This window comes from Ruditapes philippinarum, unplaced genomic scaffold (assembly GCF_026571515.1).
Source record: "Ruditapes philippinarum isolate M1 unplaced genomic scaffold, ASM2657151v2 ctg3159_1_1_1_1, whole genome shotgun sequence".
NCBI lineage: Eukaryota > Metazoa > Mollusca > Bivalvia > Venerida > Veneridae > Ruditapes > Ruditapes philippinarum.
The window spans coordinates 381,147-398,735 of record NW_026853707.1 but is presented as its reverse complement, the minus strand read 5'-3'; the positions used below and the strand labels follow the sequence as shown (position 1 = coordinate 398,735).

Sequence of the window (17,589 nt, the reverse complement as noted above, 5' to 3'; positions counted from 1 at the left end):
CTTTAACTGCCTTTTTATACACATTAACAGAAGTCATACCAATGCATTGTACTTTACATATGTTATGACATTTAGTGTAAGTTTTTTAAAATCTTGAAAAAAAACTGTTGAAAATCGTTGAATAGACTGTTGTGAAATTTTCTACAATTTTAAGTGGCCCTGATTTATCTTGAACAAATTTTCCATAGTGATTACCTTGCTGTTTGAATTTAGGTTAAAATATTTCTGAGAGTGACCCGAGCACAGGCAATCGGTGCGTGGCTTGGATAGTATACATGTACATGACCACGCCCACTTACTTTTTTATAATTTTTTTTTTTTTTTCACTAATAAAATATTTTTTTATTCAAAATATTTTTAAAATATCTTATTTTCAATAAATCAACAAAGAAAATTTGTTTTTAAAAAATTTCATCCATATATACTATTAATATAGTAAAGGTAGAAAGGTTCGCCAGCGGACCTACCACCAGGCCTTATGTTACCTCCCAGATCTTTGTTAATTGTCAACCAATTTTCACAAAATAAAGTGCAATCTACGCAGAAATGATTTTTCTTTCGAAAAATGTACAATATTAGAACAGTTGGTACGACAAAAGATGGAATTTTAAAGCAAAATTGCACTTTTTGTCTAGGTCGGCCATCGCATGACCGAGCCGAAAGTAGACGATTTTGAACATAAATCGATCTTTTTCTTAATAACAAACTAATGTCAGTGCATGCAAACAGTTGAAATAGAAAAGGCAGCTATAAAACTATCGCTTACCGGTCCAAAGTTAATACAAAACGTCTGCAGGTACGCACTTTCAGTAGTTATTTGCACTAACTTTTTAAATTTCCCGACATTGTACATGTATACAAATTCTGATCCGGATATTCAAGGTACGCATGCTCGGTTCCCGCTGGTACCCAGCTTCGCTCAATTTTTATTATGCGAAAAGGGGTACGCATCAGATACATCCGGGTCAGCATTTGTATACATGTAATGTCAGGGAATTTAAAAAGTTAGTGCAAATAACTACCGAAAGTGCGTACCTTCAGACGTTTTGGATTAACTTTGGACCGGTAAGCGATAGTATTATAGCTGCCCTTTCTGTTTCAACTGTTTGCATGCACTGACAATAGTTTGTTATTAAGAAAAAGATCGATTTATGCTCAAAATCGTCTACTTTCGGCTCGGTCATGCGATGGCCGACCTAGACAAAAAGTGCATTTTTGCTTTAAAATTCCATCTTTTGTCGTACCAACTGTCCTAATATTGTACATTTTTCGAAAGAAAAATCATTTCTGCGTAGATTGCACTTTATTTGGTGAAAATTGGTTGACAATTAACAAAGATCTGGGAGGTAACATAAGGCCTGGTGGTAGGTCCGCTGGCGAACCTTTCTACCTTTACTATATTAATAGTATATATGGATGAAATTTTTTAAAAACAAATTTTCTTTGTTGATTTATTGAAAATAAGATATTTTAAAAATATTTTGAATAAAAAAATATTTTATTAGTGAAAAAATTTTTTTTTATAAAAAAGTAAGTGGCGTGGTCATGTACATGTATACTATCAAAGCCACGCACCGATTGCCTGTGGACCCGAGTGGGTCATATCGTTTTTATTGAATTTCTATGAAAGATCAAGACTTGTTGAAAATGTAACAACCTTAAAATGAATAAGTGTTGATAGATGCATTAATAGCTAAAATAAATTTAGGGTATAATTTCCCCTTCCATTTATTATTGGCTAAAAATGGCTTAACTGATTGAATATTGGTTGTTCCGGGATACCTTTAACTTAAAATTTAGACGTAAATGGAAATTAACAGAAATATTTCAGGTTTAAAATTACCTTTGAAAAATAAAATAATGGGAATTTAAATTATGCGTGTACATGTTGAAAATATTGAGATCCGTCCATCTGACCATGCAAATTACTCAGGGTTGTAAAACGCTTTTGAAAAACGATGAAACAAACTCTTGATTGATCTAGATCGTCTGCAAAGTAAACGAGGCTGGAATCACTTCCGGGTTATTATAACTTGTGATTTTGACAAATATATCGGCATACAAACGTAAACAATGTAATCTAAAAATGTAGCATAGTTCTCGATAGAGACATATTTTCAAGGTTTTATTGGCAGACAATGTCAACTTATGATTCTAGTTTAGAACCACCTTTTGACGATTCAGTTCAACTAGCAGATATGCAGGTTGATGATACTGATGATCTTCCTATCGTTACAGCACCTATACAGAATGGTGAAAGAAATGTACCTTCTGTGAATGCAGCAGATATGCCAGAGGTACAAATGATGGCTAGTAATGGAGATCAGATTTCTAAGAGAAGAGGCTATGCAATTGTGGCCATTCTTTTCTTCATAAATCTACTGAATTATATGGACAGATTTACTATTGCAGGTAATCTTTAATCTTCATATAAATCTCCTTATTGGTATTGGGTTCGACTAGTGATGGGATTTTCTTTTGCCTTCAAGTCATGTGTGATTACTGGTTATATGATTTTCAGGCGCAGTCAACTTACAATATAGTTCCCAAAATCAATTTTACCATAAAACCATACAAATAACACTTTAGATCAGTTGATAGCATTTCTTTTTAACAGTCAATAAGGAGAACAGATGCCTGGCTTCATTAAATAATGGGTGAGTGGTTAATGCGTCACACTAGTTATCTAATGATAGCTAGCCGCATGGGTTCAAACCTGTTGTTTCCTTGAGCAAGAAACTGTACAATCTTTGCTCAGTACTGGTTGGTTCCAGGATCGGATTCAGAAGTGTGTCTATAAGCTTATAGCTTCCTAGACCATCAAACTAATGTAAATTCTTTATAAACCAAATAGTGAAACATTTTTGAAGTATTAGTGGATGGAACTTGGGATTTCGAGACGTTTCAGCCCCAAGACGTATCGGCCCCAAACTACCCAAGACATTTCGGCCCCGGACGTTTCGGCCCTTTACCAAATCGGCCCCAGAATAAGTAATGTATTCTAAACCGATATATTAATAGCATTTCAATAAAAAAAAATAATCAATTAAATATACAAGAACTTAAAATTACAGGGTAAATGATAATAATTTACAACTCTAGATACTGTTTTCACTTTCAGGTGTACTTCAATCTATTCAGAAATATTATGGACTAAAGAACTCGGAAGATGGATTGTTACAAACATCTTTCATATCATTTTACATGGTGTGTTCGCCTGTATTTGGATATATGGGGGATAGATACACTCGGAAAATTATTATGGCATGTGGAATAACATTCTGGGCAGGTGTTACTTTAGCAGGAAGTTTTATTCCAGCAGATGTAAGTGTTTTGGTTTTCTTTCATGCTAATTTGAACCTGGTAAATTTGAGCTAAAGTTTATCTTTTGAAAACTTTTGGTCAGAAAAAATGCTACAGCAATTGTACTTAGATGTGATACGTTGAATTTACATTTTGTTTAATTGTGTTAATGGATATGTTCAATTACTCAACCCTTTGTCTTAGTCTACTGATTATAATGTATAGATTATAATATCTGTATGACAAGTGCAGACCAAGATCAGCCAACATATTATTCTGTCTGCATATTTTGTCATTCAGTTTGTACATGTTTTGAAATTATCCTACAAAATGATGTTTGGTTTTGTCCAGATTGAAAGATGGACAAGTCATAAGATATTAAGCCTTCTAAGGGTTAAAATAAAAGAAGAAAGTGTTCTATTTTTCAGTCATTTTGGGCTTTCATCTTACTAAGGGGACTTGTTGGTGTTGGTGAAGCTAGCTATTCAACAATTGCTCCCACCATTATTGCAGACTTGTTTAGCAAAGATTCTAGAACTAAAATGTTGATGATTTTCTATTTTGCAATACCAGTAGGAAGGTAACTTTTTATGTTTATATCATTTTCAATCCACTTTATATCTTTGTTAGCTGTGACACGAATGTGATCATCCACCATTGTAATTATTTTCATTTAAATAATTGTAAGTATATACAGAAGGGTCAGTACCTTAAAATTTGTATAGAAAGTAAAAACCATTTGTAAGGTGGACACATTTGACACATATTTAGAATATTGACTTTTTTCATGTGATATCCTACCCAGATTGCTTTAAAGATGTTTATCATTCTATCCAAGTTTAAACCACCATGCTTGAAATAGATTTACTCTGAAATTAAGACTACTGGAAAAATCAACATTTGCTGAGTTCTTGATAACATTTACTTTATATAGATGGTAACCTGTTGTCTGCCTTCACCAGAAATGCTACCAAGTCACCATACATGTGACACTGTATAATGACCTAGGAAAAAAACTTATAAAATGCTATGTTTGTATTTTTAGTGGCATGGGTTACATTGTAGGAGCAAATGTTGCTGAAGCATTTGGTCAATGGCAGTATGCTCTCAGGGTTAGTTTGATTTTCATGCCTTTTTTCAAATTTATTATTTTGCATCCTACTTTGTCATTCTTTTTAACATGAAAAGAAAAACTTGCCAAATATTTTTATAGTGTAAATTCCTTTAAAAGTGTCTAAATTATTTAAAATTGATATAAATTTGGCCAACTTAATTACTTTCAATTTCTGATATATATTTGATGTGTACTGTAGTTATTTGACAAAGTTTATTATAGCTGCTGGTCATAATAATGTTTATGAGAATCTGAAAGTAGGGAAATAATTTGAAGTTTTCATGAGGTTATGATTGATATATTTTTACTACCTTAATAGTAGTTTATAGATATTTATTATATACTTATGAATAAAATATTCATGAAATAAAACACGTGTTTTCATTTTCCGTATTTTCACTGTAAATATTTATTTTCCACTGCAGTGAAACACATTTTTCATATTTTCACTGGTGTCTTGCCAGACTACCTTCTTCAAATTTCTGCCAGTACACAAAATTTAAGGGAATGTCTATCAAATTGTAATGTAAAAAAAAAGAAGCGAAAAACGTATATAGTCAACAAAAAAATTCTTTTTTTCCCCCTATAAATACAGGATTTATTGCCATCTTGTGGTATAAAAGTTATCATATTTATTTTCATACCACTCAATAAAAAAAAACTGTTAAATCTTGATAGAAAAAACTTGAATATCCTCTATATAGAAGTTTTTAGGACATTTTTTGTGCTCATTTATGTTTGTGTCATCACTGGAAGCATAAACTTTTACCTTGCTGATACCAAAAGTGATTAGCCATTGCTATCAGCAAGTCAGGCCAGTCTGCACATCCAGGCTCTATACTGTTGATAGCTCAATTTCTACAGCTTTATGGTAAAATCCCTGAATTTTCAAATGGATTGTTCCAAATTCAAATCTGGGCAAATCCATTGCACATTCAGGTGGGTAATTGGGTATTATTATTTCAGGTTACACCGTTTCTAGGTGTATGTTGTGTTGTATTGATATTGTTTATTGTGAAAGAGCCTGTGCGAGGAGCGGCTGACGGTGGGGAGCATCTCCATAATACATCTTTCTTCACAGATCTGAAAGAACTTGTTAAAAAGTATGTATTTTACATTGATAAATTGATCAGTTGATATAAAGATCAGATAACGCTGAAAATATTTGAAAAAAACAAAACTGTTGTAACATCAAATTTGAAAGCGTCATGCCTCCAGAAGAGCCAAAATATTTCAAGAAAAACAAACTTGAGAAAAATGTACAAATATTTTAAGAAAATAAAAAAAAATGAAAATCCAGGTAATAATTTACATGTTATGTGCGATTAATGACTGATTTTGCAGAAGTTATCTAATACACCATATTTCTACTGCATTACTAATGCAATAAGGGCTATTCTCGCATATTTTGACCTCTGTTTAATAATTTACTTGGATTGTTAGTGCCATTTGCAATGTCTAAATTACTTACTTTGTTAACTTCACAATATTTTTATCTTTTTGATACATTATAAAATTTTCATGAAAATTAGCATGAATCTTGAGGCATGCTGATTTAAAAGGAAAATAAGTTATAATCCCATTAAATCTGCTTGCACCTCAAGAATGTTTCATTATTTTCTATGTCACTTATCTTTATATGTTATTTCATTCATTCATTAGTTTGAAAGTGGTTTATTACAATTTCCTTGTCTAGAATGCAATCTCAGGGACATTAATGTTTACTTTATTAATGATGCGTTTACTTCCTCAAATATACAACCTAGATTACTAATTAAAATACACTAGAAGAATCATCCCTCTTAAATAGAATTTCTTTGACAATAGCTTTCCATGACCATTGTATGCCTGACTTTATGTAACTAAAAATAGCAATACATGTATCATTATATATGAATCATTCAGTTTAAAGATTTAAAATGATTACATATGAGTCGTAAAGCAATAGGATTAAAATCTGCTCCTGAAAAACAAAATGTAATAGGGCATAAGATCTGAACTTAAGTCAGATAGTGGCATAAATTGTTTTATAAAACAATGTAAATGACTTTTCTTTGTAACTTAAATATTAATTACCTTGACAAATATAAAATATTTTGTTTATCAAAGGAACTCATTGTTTTGGCCCGCACATTGTCAGCAGGGCTTTTTTTTCATTTTTGGGAAATTCAAGTGCAATATATTGTCTTGTGGGTAAAAAGTGGAGTGACTTTTATTCAACAAGTAATATGCATGTTTTAGAAACTAAATTTATCTCTGTGTACTACAGTGTCACATGTATCTCAAAGGATGCAGCCAATGCTTAAAGGCCTTTGGTAGGTCAGTAAACTTCCAATTAATTTTGTAGGCATTGTGTATGCATTGGATCTACATTAGAACATCAATTTGTTAAGCTGACATCGCAATTTAAAAATATAGTCTACACAAGTCATTCTTTATTTAGGAAAATTGCAGATATAATTGAGAAAAAGTGAAGTTTTTTCATTTGGGGAGCCACCCATTATCAAAATCAAGTGTATACAAAAAAAGCCCTATGTCAGAGCATTCTTTTAATTATTTATTTATTAAGTTTTATTTTGATTTATTGTTTATTCCTGTACTTACAGTAAAAGCTTTATGCTTTCATCATTTGGGTTCACATGTGTAGCATTTACAACAGGGGCTCTTGCTCTTTGGGCACCTATCTTTATGCAGGACTCTATAACTATACAAGGGCAACTGACATCTGAATCAAGGTATGTTTTATATAATACAGTTAATACTTTATCATTGATGAATATTTATTATATATAAATATAGAACACAAGCTTGTCACTTTTATAGCTGACCTAAGCATAAAGAGCAAGGAACTGCAATATACTTCCCAATGGATATGCTTGGTATGTTTGTGAGCACTGTTTGGGCATGATTTCAGGCCAAAATGTTATGATGCCATATGACACATTCTGACGTCACATAAGGCTTTATAGTAAATAAATCATTTGAGGCATAATAGTAAGAAATAAGGATATGCAAATAATGCATGTTAAGTTCAACATGCAAAGAGGTATTATAATATTCTTTGCATAATGTTTTTTTATAGGATTGGAGGAGTTTGCTGGTATTGGTCATTATGAAATATGATAAAATTAACTGTAATTCTTGTTACATTTAAATTTCAGTGTTGCATTGACATTTGGTATAATCACAGTCATAGCTGGTTTTCTGGGTGTTGGACTTGGGGCGGAGTCATCACGGAGATACAAGAAGATAAACCCGCGAGCTGATCCTCTAATTTGTGCCCTGGGACTACTTGTTTGTACTCCATTCCTGTATTTTGCCCTAGTTTTGTCAAGATACAATACTATAGCTACATGGGTAAGCTCAAACTTTTCACATCGTTCAGAATTTTTAATCATTTATCTGCTGAATTATGCACTTTCAATTTTTGGAATATCAAGATGAAAATTTATAGTTGGTCAGCCAACAGCATAAAGCTTGGTCAAATGGCATGGGCATATGTGTTGGCCTGGCTCTATACTGGTGGCAAAGGCTTATCACTTATGGTTTCCAGCACGGTCCGGATTAAGTTATGCAGTAAAAATGTTTATTTTTGAATAACTTTGATGATTCAGTATGTTTAACTCCATTTCTTGAAATAGTATGAAAGTGTTGATTTCCATTATATAATTTTACCATATATATTGACAACTTTATTTATTAATAGCATATTCATATTATCACACTGTGAATGCAACTATGGTTTATTCACTTATCATGAGTGTGAGATTTGTTACAACTTTCTATTTTCAGATCTTAATATTTTTGGGAGAAACTGCCTTATGTTTAAATTGGGCTATTATAGCTGATATTTTATTGGTAAGTTGCATTTATATTAAAATATCCTGAAATGTGTTTCTTTAGGGGGTTATGGGAATATAGATTTGCCCTTGTCTATCTGTCACCCTGGGCTATTTAAACTAAACAGGGGGCTATTTACAGGGGCTATCTAAGTGTAAACAAAACAAAAGAATGTTTCAATAAGCTTATAGCTTCCAACACAATAGAACTTAAATAATGATTTGCTTAAAATGATACGGTATGCAATGACTTTGTATTTTACAAACTGCTTATTTATGATTTGTGTTATTTACAAATATGTTGTTGTTGTTTTTTTAAATAAAGTTTATAACAGTTGGGTTTTGGAAGCAGAAATGCAGAAATCTTCATATTACTTGAAAAGGGTAGCATTAATTCTTATATTTTATAAATACAGTATACAGTCATACCTACTAGAAGGTCTGCAGCAGAATCTGTACAGATACTCATGTCTCATTTACTGGGTGATGCTGGAAGTCCGTACCTTATTGGTGTTGTAAGTATGTGTGGTCAGCTTGCTTAGCTTAATAGGGAGAGCATTGGATTTGTAAAACGTGCCGCTGGTTTGATTCTGGGGGAAGTGAACATTTTCGTTGACAATCTAGAACATTGAGTCTAATGGTCATTTGTCTCACCAGTTTTTCAGAAATCATACAATAGGTGATTCATAGTGTGTGAAATTAGTAAAATTTGAGTTCTATAAAAGCTGGTTAGTTGGAACATGTTAAAGTTAGTCTACAAACAAAATGTTACAATTTCTTGTCAAGAATCGTAGCCTTAGCATGTTTCCTTAAAGGTGTAACAATGTTACATGTGTATAAAAACCAGCTTTAACCATTTTAATGCCCCCACTTAAGGCGAGAAATTAACCTTGTCCCTCTCACTGTCATGCCGTCTATGTGGTATGTTTGGGAGTCTCTGTCCTATGTTCTTAAGAAGAAGTATCTAAGATATTCCTTGAACAGTAAATACCAAAATATGCCTTTTAATCTCTACAATGTTGATATGATTTAAAACCCAATGTTAAAAAAGAAAATTATTAGATGTCTCAAATGAATCTATGTTTAAATAAAAACTTAAATAAAGTAACTACTGAAATAATTCATGTTTCAATATTGTACAATAAAAAATTGGGACAAAGACCAAAATGTTTGTTTTAATTTCAGGTAGCTGATGCATTTTCAGCAAAATATGAAGGAAATCCCAGTAGTCCTGCTATACAGTATGTAGCGTTACAACAGTCACTATATATAACAACATTTGTATGTGTTCTTGGCGGAGGCTTCTTCCTGGCTACAGCCTTGTTTATAGTCCAGGATAAAAAGGCAGCAGAAAGACAAGTTAGGGGTGAGAATTGTTACTATTACAGTTAATTATATTTCGTTGTATTTATGAATATTAAAACAAAAGCAGGTACTTGTGTGCATCACTAAGCAAAATTACTGGTATGTTCAAATTATACTGTATAAGTGGTGAAGTTAGCAATGCTGAAATATTGGTGAATTTTGTAAATCGACGAAAATTGCTATAATTTCCTCTAGCATAAATATCAAACAACATGTCATTAAATTTTACCCTGGCAATTTTCGCTAATATTTCCAAAAGCGAAATGTATGAATTTTTAAATTTGCTTACTTTTCAACATACAGAAATACTTATACAGTAGTTAGAGAAGCAAGTTTCATCAGGTATATTATATATTGTATTTATTATTATGATTTTTGACTGATTATATGGCCTATTACAAATAATTTTAAGCATATTATAACTTAGTTACTAGGTGAAGGTCATATAACCATATATATGACCAAATAACCTGTTAAAGTGTTCTCATTGAAATGATGATGCTACTTCTTGGAATTTGGTGGTTAAAATTAATTTGCAGCAACCGTGTTATAGAACTTATAAGCATCACATTTGACCAATGAAAATCAATGTTATAAAGGGGCAGTATTACTATCTTTTATTTATTCTTTAACACAAAGAATTTAAGATATTTCTCTCTTCAATGTTTGTGACCCTTGAATTACTAGAAACAGAAATAATTTGCCTATGCTACCAGTATAGGGCTAAATAAGCTTGCATATCCATGCAATCTGACCAGTTTCTATACTCTTGTGTGCTCAATTTAGGCAATTTTCTTTGTTTGAAAACCTTATGGACAATTCCAGGTTCAACTGAGACAACATGGGACAGGTCTATTTTGTTAATTTAGCAAATAAATCCTCACCCTGCTGGCAGCAGAAGATTTTACCCATGTGACCAGTGCAACCATGAACAGTGGGCACATATCTGCCGTCTTTTGATCATGGTTTGCACTGTACTCAGTCTGTATATATTTTGTAATTTTCCGTAAAATGATGAATGGTTTTGACTTAATTTAAAGATACATAACAGGGTCCTCATTATTAACAGTTTGGGGATACATATCATCGGATGAAATATTGTTAAAATGGGTTATATTTTCAGCTTGTAGATTAAAATATCCCATTTGAACCTTTGCTAAATCTGTTTTTTCAATGGCACAATCTTTTGCCTCAGATAAAAATGAAAACCCACTTAAGATATATGTATTTAGCATTGTAAGGATTTAATGAAGTAGAGATACAGAGGGTACATGTATATGTAATATGATAATTTTAACACAGGTTTACCAGCAGAAGAAGATCATGTATCGGATGACGAGCAGTTAATTATAGAATACTCGGAGGATGACTTACATCCTATAGTATAGGGGGATAGGATAATCTCAGCCATTGTGATATACAAGTATAATACATGTACACTGCTTGTTAATAACATTTTACTTCTCATCTTTTATACTATCATTTTTGACAAGTTGTGCATGGTCTTTTGGATATTCTTATCAATGGTATATTGAATTTCACTATTAACTGGTATATACATATGTGCTGTAAAATCAAAAAGATTGGTGAGGGATAAAAGTTCTCATACTTCGTGTATTGAAGATTTTTCGTGAAAAATGTTCATTAAGTATTATTTAAAGTTAACAGAGCTGAAAGTAAAAAAATGGCAAATATTTAACCTCACCATTTCCATTTTAGTCTGAAATGTTGTAATTATAAATTTAGGCTTTGTGAAAATATCTAATTTTAGTAATTGGTCTAAGGCCATAATAATGCTCTTTTTCAATGATATCTGCCTTGCAAAACAATAGATATTAATTCAGGTGTGATTTATTAATGCATGACAAAAAAATGAAATGAATAGCATTTTAAAACATGCAAATATTTGTATTTTATTTATAAAAAGACGATGCAATCTTGTCAGAAATGAAATACTAACACTGGAATGATACAGGCAATTTTCATATTCTAGTTATTCTATTTGTTTTGCTGTTATTTTTATCTTCTATGTTGGGCGGAGTCATTATTAACAACGATTTATTTCATTTAATGTTTATTTCACTTCATGTAATAACATATGATATGGCTTTTTTTCTACAACAGTGATGAGTGTTTCTGGTTCTATATTTTTTTTTAATTCAGTTCAAGATAACACTGTTTTAGCTTATTGTTTCATTACTAAAATTATTATCACAACAAATTGTGAATGTTTGTTAAATAGATTTGGGCGAAAATTATGAATAAATTTTTTGGTTAACATACTAATTTATAGATTGTTGATTATGGAAGTATAAATTTTGTGCTGAATAGGAGAAATGGTAGAAATTTTAAAAATCTGAAAATATTGTTCCTATATTTTTACAGAATTTAATCGTTGCCATCATTGATATGTTAAGTAAGAATTAAAAAGAAAAAAAAAATCATTGTTAAAGATAAGCCTTAAAGATAAAAAGAAAAATATGATGTATAAAACAAGTTAATGGGTAGATTTCATTTTGATATGTATATTTTGCATGCATTAGATGTTTCTTGATTTTTGTTTTATTGTCTATCACACACATGTAGTTGGCAGTTGGAATGCATCTTGTATTGTTTATGTTTATGTTGGGTTTATACCGTTAATATTTTATTTATTGATACCTGTATGATATGATAACCAGTTTCTATAAAGTCTCACAACTAAAGATGAATGAACAATTCTAAGTAAATAAAAAACATTAAAGAACAAATAAAGTAAATTTTAATTTATTAGTTTAATGCTCTTTTTTCACCTAAGATGAATATTTGTAGATACAAAATTAAACGTTGACATGTTCACCTTGATTTTGACCCATTGACCTACTTTTTGTAAACGGATGTAGAGCTATGAAAGTTAGAATTGAAGCTCAGTTTCAGATGCAGACGTAAATGTTGACCTAGATTTTAACCCAGTGTCCTATATTTTTGTATTTAAAGCTACAACTATGAATTTTTGACTAAATGCCAAAAATTATGCACATTGAAATTTTGTAGATGCTAAATTGAACAATGATACCTTTATTTTGATCATTTGACCTGCTTTCTTGCATGTAAAGCTATAAGATATGGACTATATTTACAGATTTTGATGTGAAAATGAACTTTGCATTTTGCAGGCTAAATGGGCCTTTAACATATTTCTAACCTGTTACTAACAATGAATGAGCTATTTCTGCTTATTCTGACACATCATAGAATAGTAATGTTGTCTTAGATTAAATAACTACATGTATGATTGCACAATTGATAGTTCTTTACTGTATTAAAATAAAAATAATTTTTAAATTTTATTTAATCTTCATTAATCTACAGATGTGTTATTTAAAGGTCAATCAAAAAGCAAACTCTTAGTAATCCTGATAAAAATATTACATTAAAATTACATTAGATTAAAATATATGTATTGTTACTCTAGTTTCTTATTTAGTAATTTGAGATATCTCACATGAAATAATGGCCTTTAATATTTGTCATATGATGGATTTATGGCTATGTGTGATGTATTAAGTTAAGAGTACATAACACATTATGTTATAATTGTTAGTTTTAAACATAATTTTTGTATTTTATTTCAGAGGTTGCCATGGAAACAGGAGAAACAAATGCAGGCTATGATGAGGTCGTGGACAAAGAAGTGGAAATACCAGCAAAAGGCCTATAAAAATCATAAAAAAAATTGTAATGATCTGGAAAGTTTGCACGAAATGACCTTGAAGACAACTGCAGAAGGTGGATGTGTGAAGATGGATTGTCTAATGAACAGATTTATCCACAATAATCTCCTTGACAATTCCGAACAAGAAAATTGTATTTGGCAACCCTTTCTTATTTGAAAACTTTTGTTTATTGATTTTTACATATAATTTTAATGTCCATATATATAAAATGGGAATATAATTCATGTTTTGTATGTGTGCAGACAACCTAACACTTGGCCATTTCATCTTCATCTTATACTTCTTGACTTTGAGATATTGAAATATGAACTTGAACACAAATTGACCTTGACCTTAAAAGGTCAAATATTGAAAGTCCAGAAAATAATTTTTTCACCGATTTTAGAAAGGGGTATTTGTGTTTCTGGCAGAAATTTTTGTTGGCATGATTGTAGTATTTTTAACTTGTGTAAAAAAAAAATGAAATACATTAGAACCACCCTAAATGGCAACATGTTAATCTGTTGAGTGTATAGTGGTTTGAGAACCACAATTCATAGCATAAAGTTTGCTCAATGTGTTCTTGTTAATATTAAAGAGAGTTTGAACTGTATGTTGTTTGAAAGTTTTATAGCATGTATATTTTTGCATTTCCACTGGAAGCGAAACAGTATTGTTTATTTCCTGTTTATCTTGGGGAATATAAATGATAAAGAGACTATTGCAACATTAGAATATTACATTTTATCACATAAACCGCGGTGCAGGAGTGTAATAAAGCCATTTAATAAAAACGATATTACACTAGTGTAATAACACTTTGACGTGATGTCATTTGCGCTATATAGAAACATAGCGTTAAAGCGCGCTAATGTTAGCGTTACACTACAAACGCGTCATTGAATAATTACTCATTTTAACAGTTTACTGTTCTTATTTTATGTATGTGATAAAAAGAATATTATATTCGTGTAGATTCAATACTAAATTTATTGAACGAGTTGAATAAAACAATATTATGCTCGCCAGAGGCTCGCATAATATGATTTTATTTAACTCGTTCAATAAATTTAGTATTAAACTACACTCATTCAATATCCTCTATTTCTGAGGTTTTCTATTGTCATAATTCTGAATGAACCTGAGAAATTTAGTTTATACATAATTTATTTTAGTTTGATTATGTTGGAAGCTATTATGTTATAGAAACACTCCAAGCAGTTCCAACCATTATTGAATTAGTGAACAATGAGCTTAAAGGGCTTTTGCTGAAGGAAGCAATGGCTTGCCCACGACTGGTTTAAACTTGTGTAACAACAGTGTAGCTGGTTATTGTAAGACTACCAGTCCGACATGTTAACCACTCAGCCATGCCCCCACTTGTGAAATTAAGATGTTGAGGGTAGGGATGGGAGTGGCCAAAAAAGGAGGGGAGGCAAGTTTAAGGTTGTTGTCAAGTCTCTGTATGAACAATTGAAGTCATGATTTAAGTGGTTATTTGTTACACATGTACAAGTTTATACCTGACATATACTATAGTGAAATGTTGGTAAATAATTTTCAGAGCTAAGAGCTTAGTATATATATGAATTGTAAACATAGATTGCTGTTATTCATTATGTTCAAATATTATTATATAACCTTTTGTTCTTAATGAGACTTGATTTAAAGTGCTTTTATTTATTTATATGAATCATCACGTGAATGTAGCTCTGAGTTATGTTTTTTTGTCATGTATCTATAATAATTGCAAATTGTCAACAAGATTTATCAAGCCTACATGATTTGTTATTTCTATGTTGATGATTTTTATGCAATACACAACACATCATATGTGTTGAAAAAGTAAACGTTGAGAGAATTGAAAATTTGATTTTGCTTATGTAAAAACTCTTCAAGTTCTGTGTTCTAAAATGAATGTTTAACATCTTTGTGTTTGCCATGTTTTGTTCATCTCTATCTGTTATTTCTTGTAATTAATGACATTTTTTTGTAGATACCATTTGGCTTGATTTTTTAGAAAAATATTTATTGTGTTAATTTTTGAGTGATTGAATCAACGAATGTATTTAGAAAAGCTAAAACCCATTTTTATTTATCACATACTGTATATTTTATTAAAAAAACATCATTATTAACATTGTGTATTTTCTTATAATTTCGAAAAAAAATCATTATACATTTAACCTTCGAACCAAACTTAAAATCATTGTAACAATTTTTATATGCTGGCAATATCTTTACAGATATACTATGTTCAAATTTGAAAAAAAAAATATATTTGAAAATATTGTTAATTGCTACACAGTCTCTTTATATGTATAAAATAAACATGTTTTGACTTCACATAAAGTAGATATGTTATGTTCTAAACTCTACACACTATAGGTGGACACAATATTAATAAATAGTGTCATTAAAAAGTTTTTTTTGTTTTTTTTTAAACAAATGACCAACAGTACTTGACCCATTATTGGGAATGCAGCTTCCCATACATAATTTGTACATTATTCTATTCAAATTTAACATTTTCAGTAAGAATTTTATAGATTTTAATAAGTTTTTGTGATTAATATGAGCAAAGTACATTTTGTATATCTTTAATTTAATGTTATACTATAAGAGGGACTTGTGTTTAATGCATTGATTAAGTTCCTAAAATAAATTTATTAATTAGTCTCATGTAGTTGCATACTGTTACATATTCCACATGTAATTAAATTGTGTTTTTTTAACTAAGTTCATTCAATACAAAGTATATAATTGTGAACTGTATGAATTGATTTTCATGTTTATATTATGAATTGCTTGTTTTTATATGAATATTGTTAAAATGCGATTTTGAATCACTGGTTACTGTCTTAATACATAAATAAGAAAGTATTATTTCTTTTTTTCACACAACTCAAATAATTCAACACAGACAGGAAAAAAATCTTACCTGTAGAACTTGAAAATGGAATTTGTACGGAGTCATATGTGAATAGTACATCACTCTTGATGAATAAAAGACTATTTTCTATACAAAAATGTGTTTAGTTATTTCACTTAATTACCAAATGTTATTTCCGTGAATAAACAGTTACGTAGACATTTGTAATAACCTAGACATTTATAATAACCGATTTGCAAATGCATTTATATTGAAACAATTCAGACTTGTCTACGTATTTATGGAATGTTGAAGTTTTGTTCTGTGAATAAATGACGTTGACCCAATCTATTCCAGGAAAAAATCTTATTGAAATTTTCCATACGTGATTGAGCATTTCTAAAACAACATACGTGACAGATATGTACAGTAACCCTATGAGATCCATATGGAGTTTGTGTCTAGCTGCCATATTTTTTTTTGAAACTGTCCGTTATCAATTTTGGGTATATAAAGATGAACAGTTCACACTGCACGGATATACTCTATAGTCACATTAAAGAGTCAACGTAGATGTCTTTTTATATCCGGTCGCAGATATAACCCATAAAGTTTGTTGATCTCGCCAACAGTCAACCAAACATACAGTCTCCACTTGTTGCTGGGACCGAGGATCGTAGGGGTGTTGGTAGTTTTATTTACTCTTTGAATGACGGCAGTAATTAAACCATTTTGACCAGAACACTTTTTATTCCCGCACCGTTCCTTGGTAGGCTGTCTAGCAGTTTACCAATACTAGTGCCTTCACTTCCTCAAGGAACTGATAACTTTTGTACATGCGTGAGAAGAGGTACATTTCGAAGAAAGGATTTAATGCTCAAACACAGTGACCTGCACATTCTTAGATTCGAACCAGGGTCGGCCGATTCGTGTGAATTGAAAGTTCTGTACGTTACATAGTATAGTACAGAACATATGTCTTAACATGGCGGGATTCACAAATGCGCGAGTCATTTGTGCATAACGGTCACGTGGTATTAGGCTGTATTTGGCGGTAAAATAGAGCGGGGTTTTCGTTCTAGGCTTGACTTCTTTCCTTTCAAGGCGTAAATTTTATTCAAATTCGAGAACAATTCATAGAGCAATTTTGATAAGTTGTTTTGTATTTAAATGATGACATGTATATTAATACATACAGTCTAGTTTAAGCTGTAATATTTTGTTTTATGATACATAATTGTAATTAAGAACGAGCATCATCGTATGTAAGAAAAGTAGCCCTTTAAACTAAAATTACATGCTAGGATCCTATATTCGGAGGAATGGACGATTCAAATCGCTCAGCTAGGCGTTCTTTATATCTGGCGGTGCTGGGGTACGTTGTGTGAAACTGAAACTGTT

General features: G+C 31.0%; 1 protein-coding gene across 1 annotated transcript; it reads left to right on the top strand.

The window, feature by feature from the left end:
• The first annotated feature begins 1,985 nt into the window (after positions 1-1,985).
• Positions 1,986-15,752, top strand: LOC132737604 (protein spinster homolog 1-like). The gene is made up of 12 exons (XM_060724935.1): positions 1,986-2,412; positions 3,122-3,324; positions 3,732-3,883; positions 4,349-4,415; positions 5,384-5,520; positions 7,024-7,152; positions 7,579-7,774; positions 8,210-8,275; positions 8,673-8,771; positions 9,442-9,622; positions 10,924-11,044; positions 13,236-15,752. The coding sequence occupies exons 1-11, from the start codon at positions 2,139-2,141 to the stop codon at positions 11,007-11,009; spliced, it is 1,590 nt and encodes a 529-aa protein (XP_060580918.1). The 5' UTR covers positions 1,986-2,138; the 3' UTR covers positions 11,010-11,044; positions 13,236-15,752.
• The last annotated feature ends 1,837 nt before the right edge of the window (positions 15,753-17,589 follow it).

Bases quoted from the DNA above. Each gene is read 5' to 3' on its own strand.
- LOC132737604 (XM_060724935.1), top strand. From the start codon at position 2,139: ATGTCAACTTATGATTCTAGTTTAGAACCACCTTTTGACGATTCAGTT. The intron at 2,413-3,121 runs GTAATCTTTAAT...TTTCACTTTCAG, and splicing joins GGACAGATTTACTATTGCAG to GTGTACTTCAATCTATTCAG. The intron at 8,276-8,672 runs GTAAGTTGCATT...TTATAAATACAG, and splicing joins TTATAGCTGATATTTTATTG to TATACAGTCATACCTACTAG.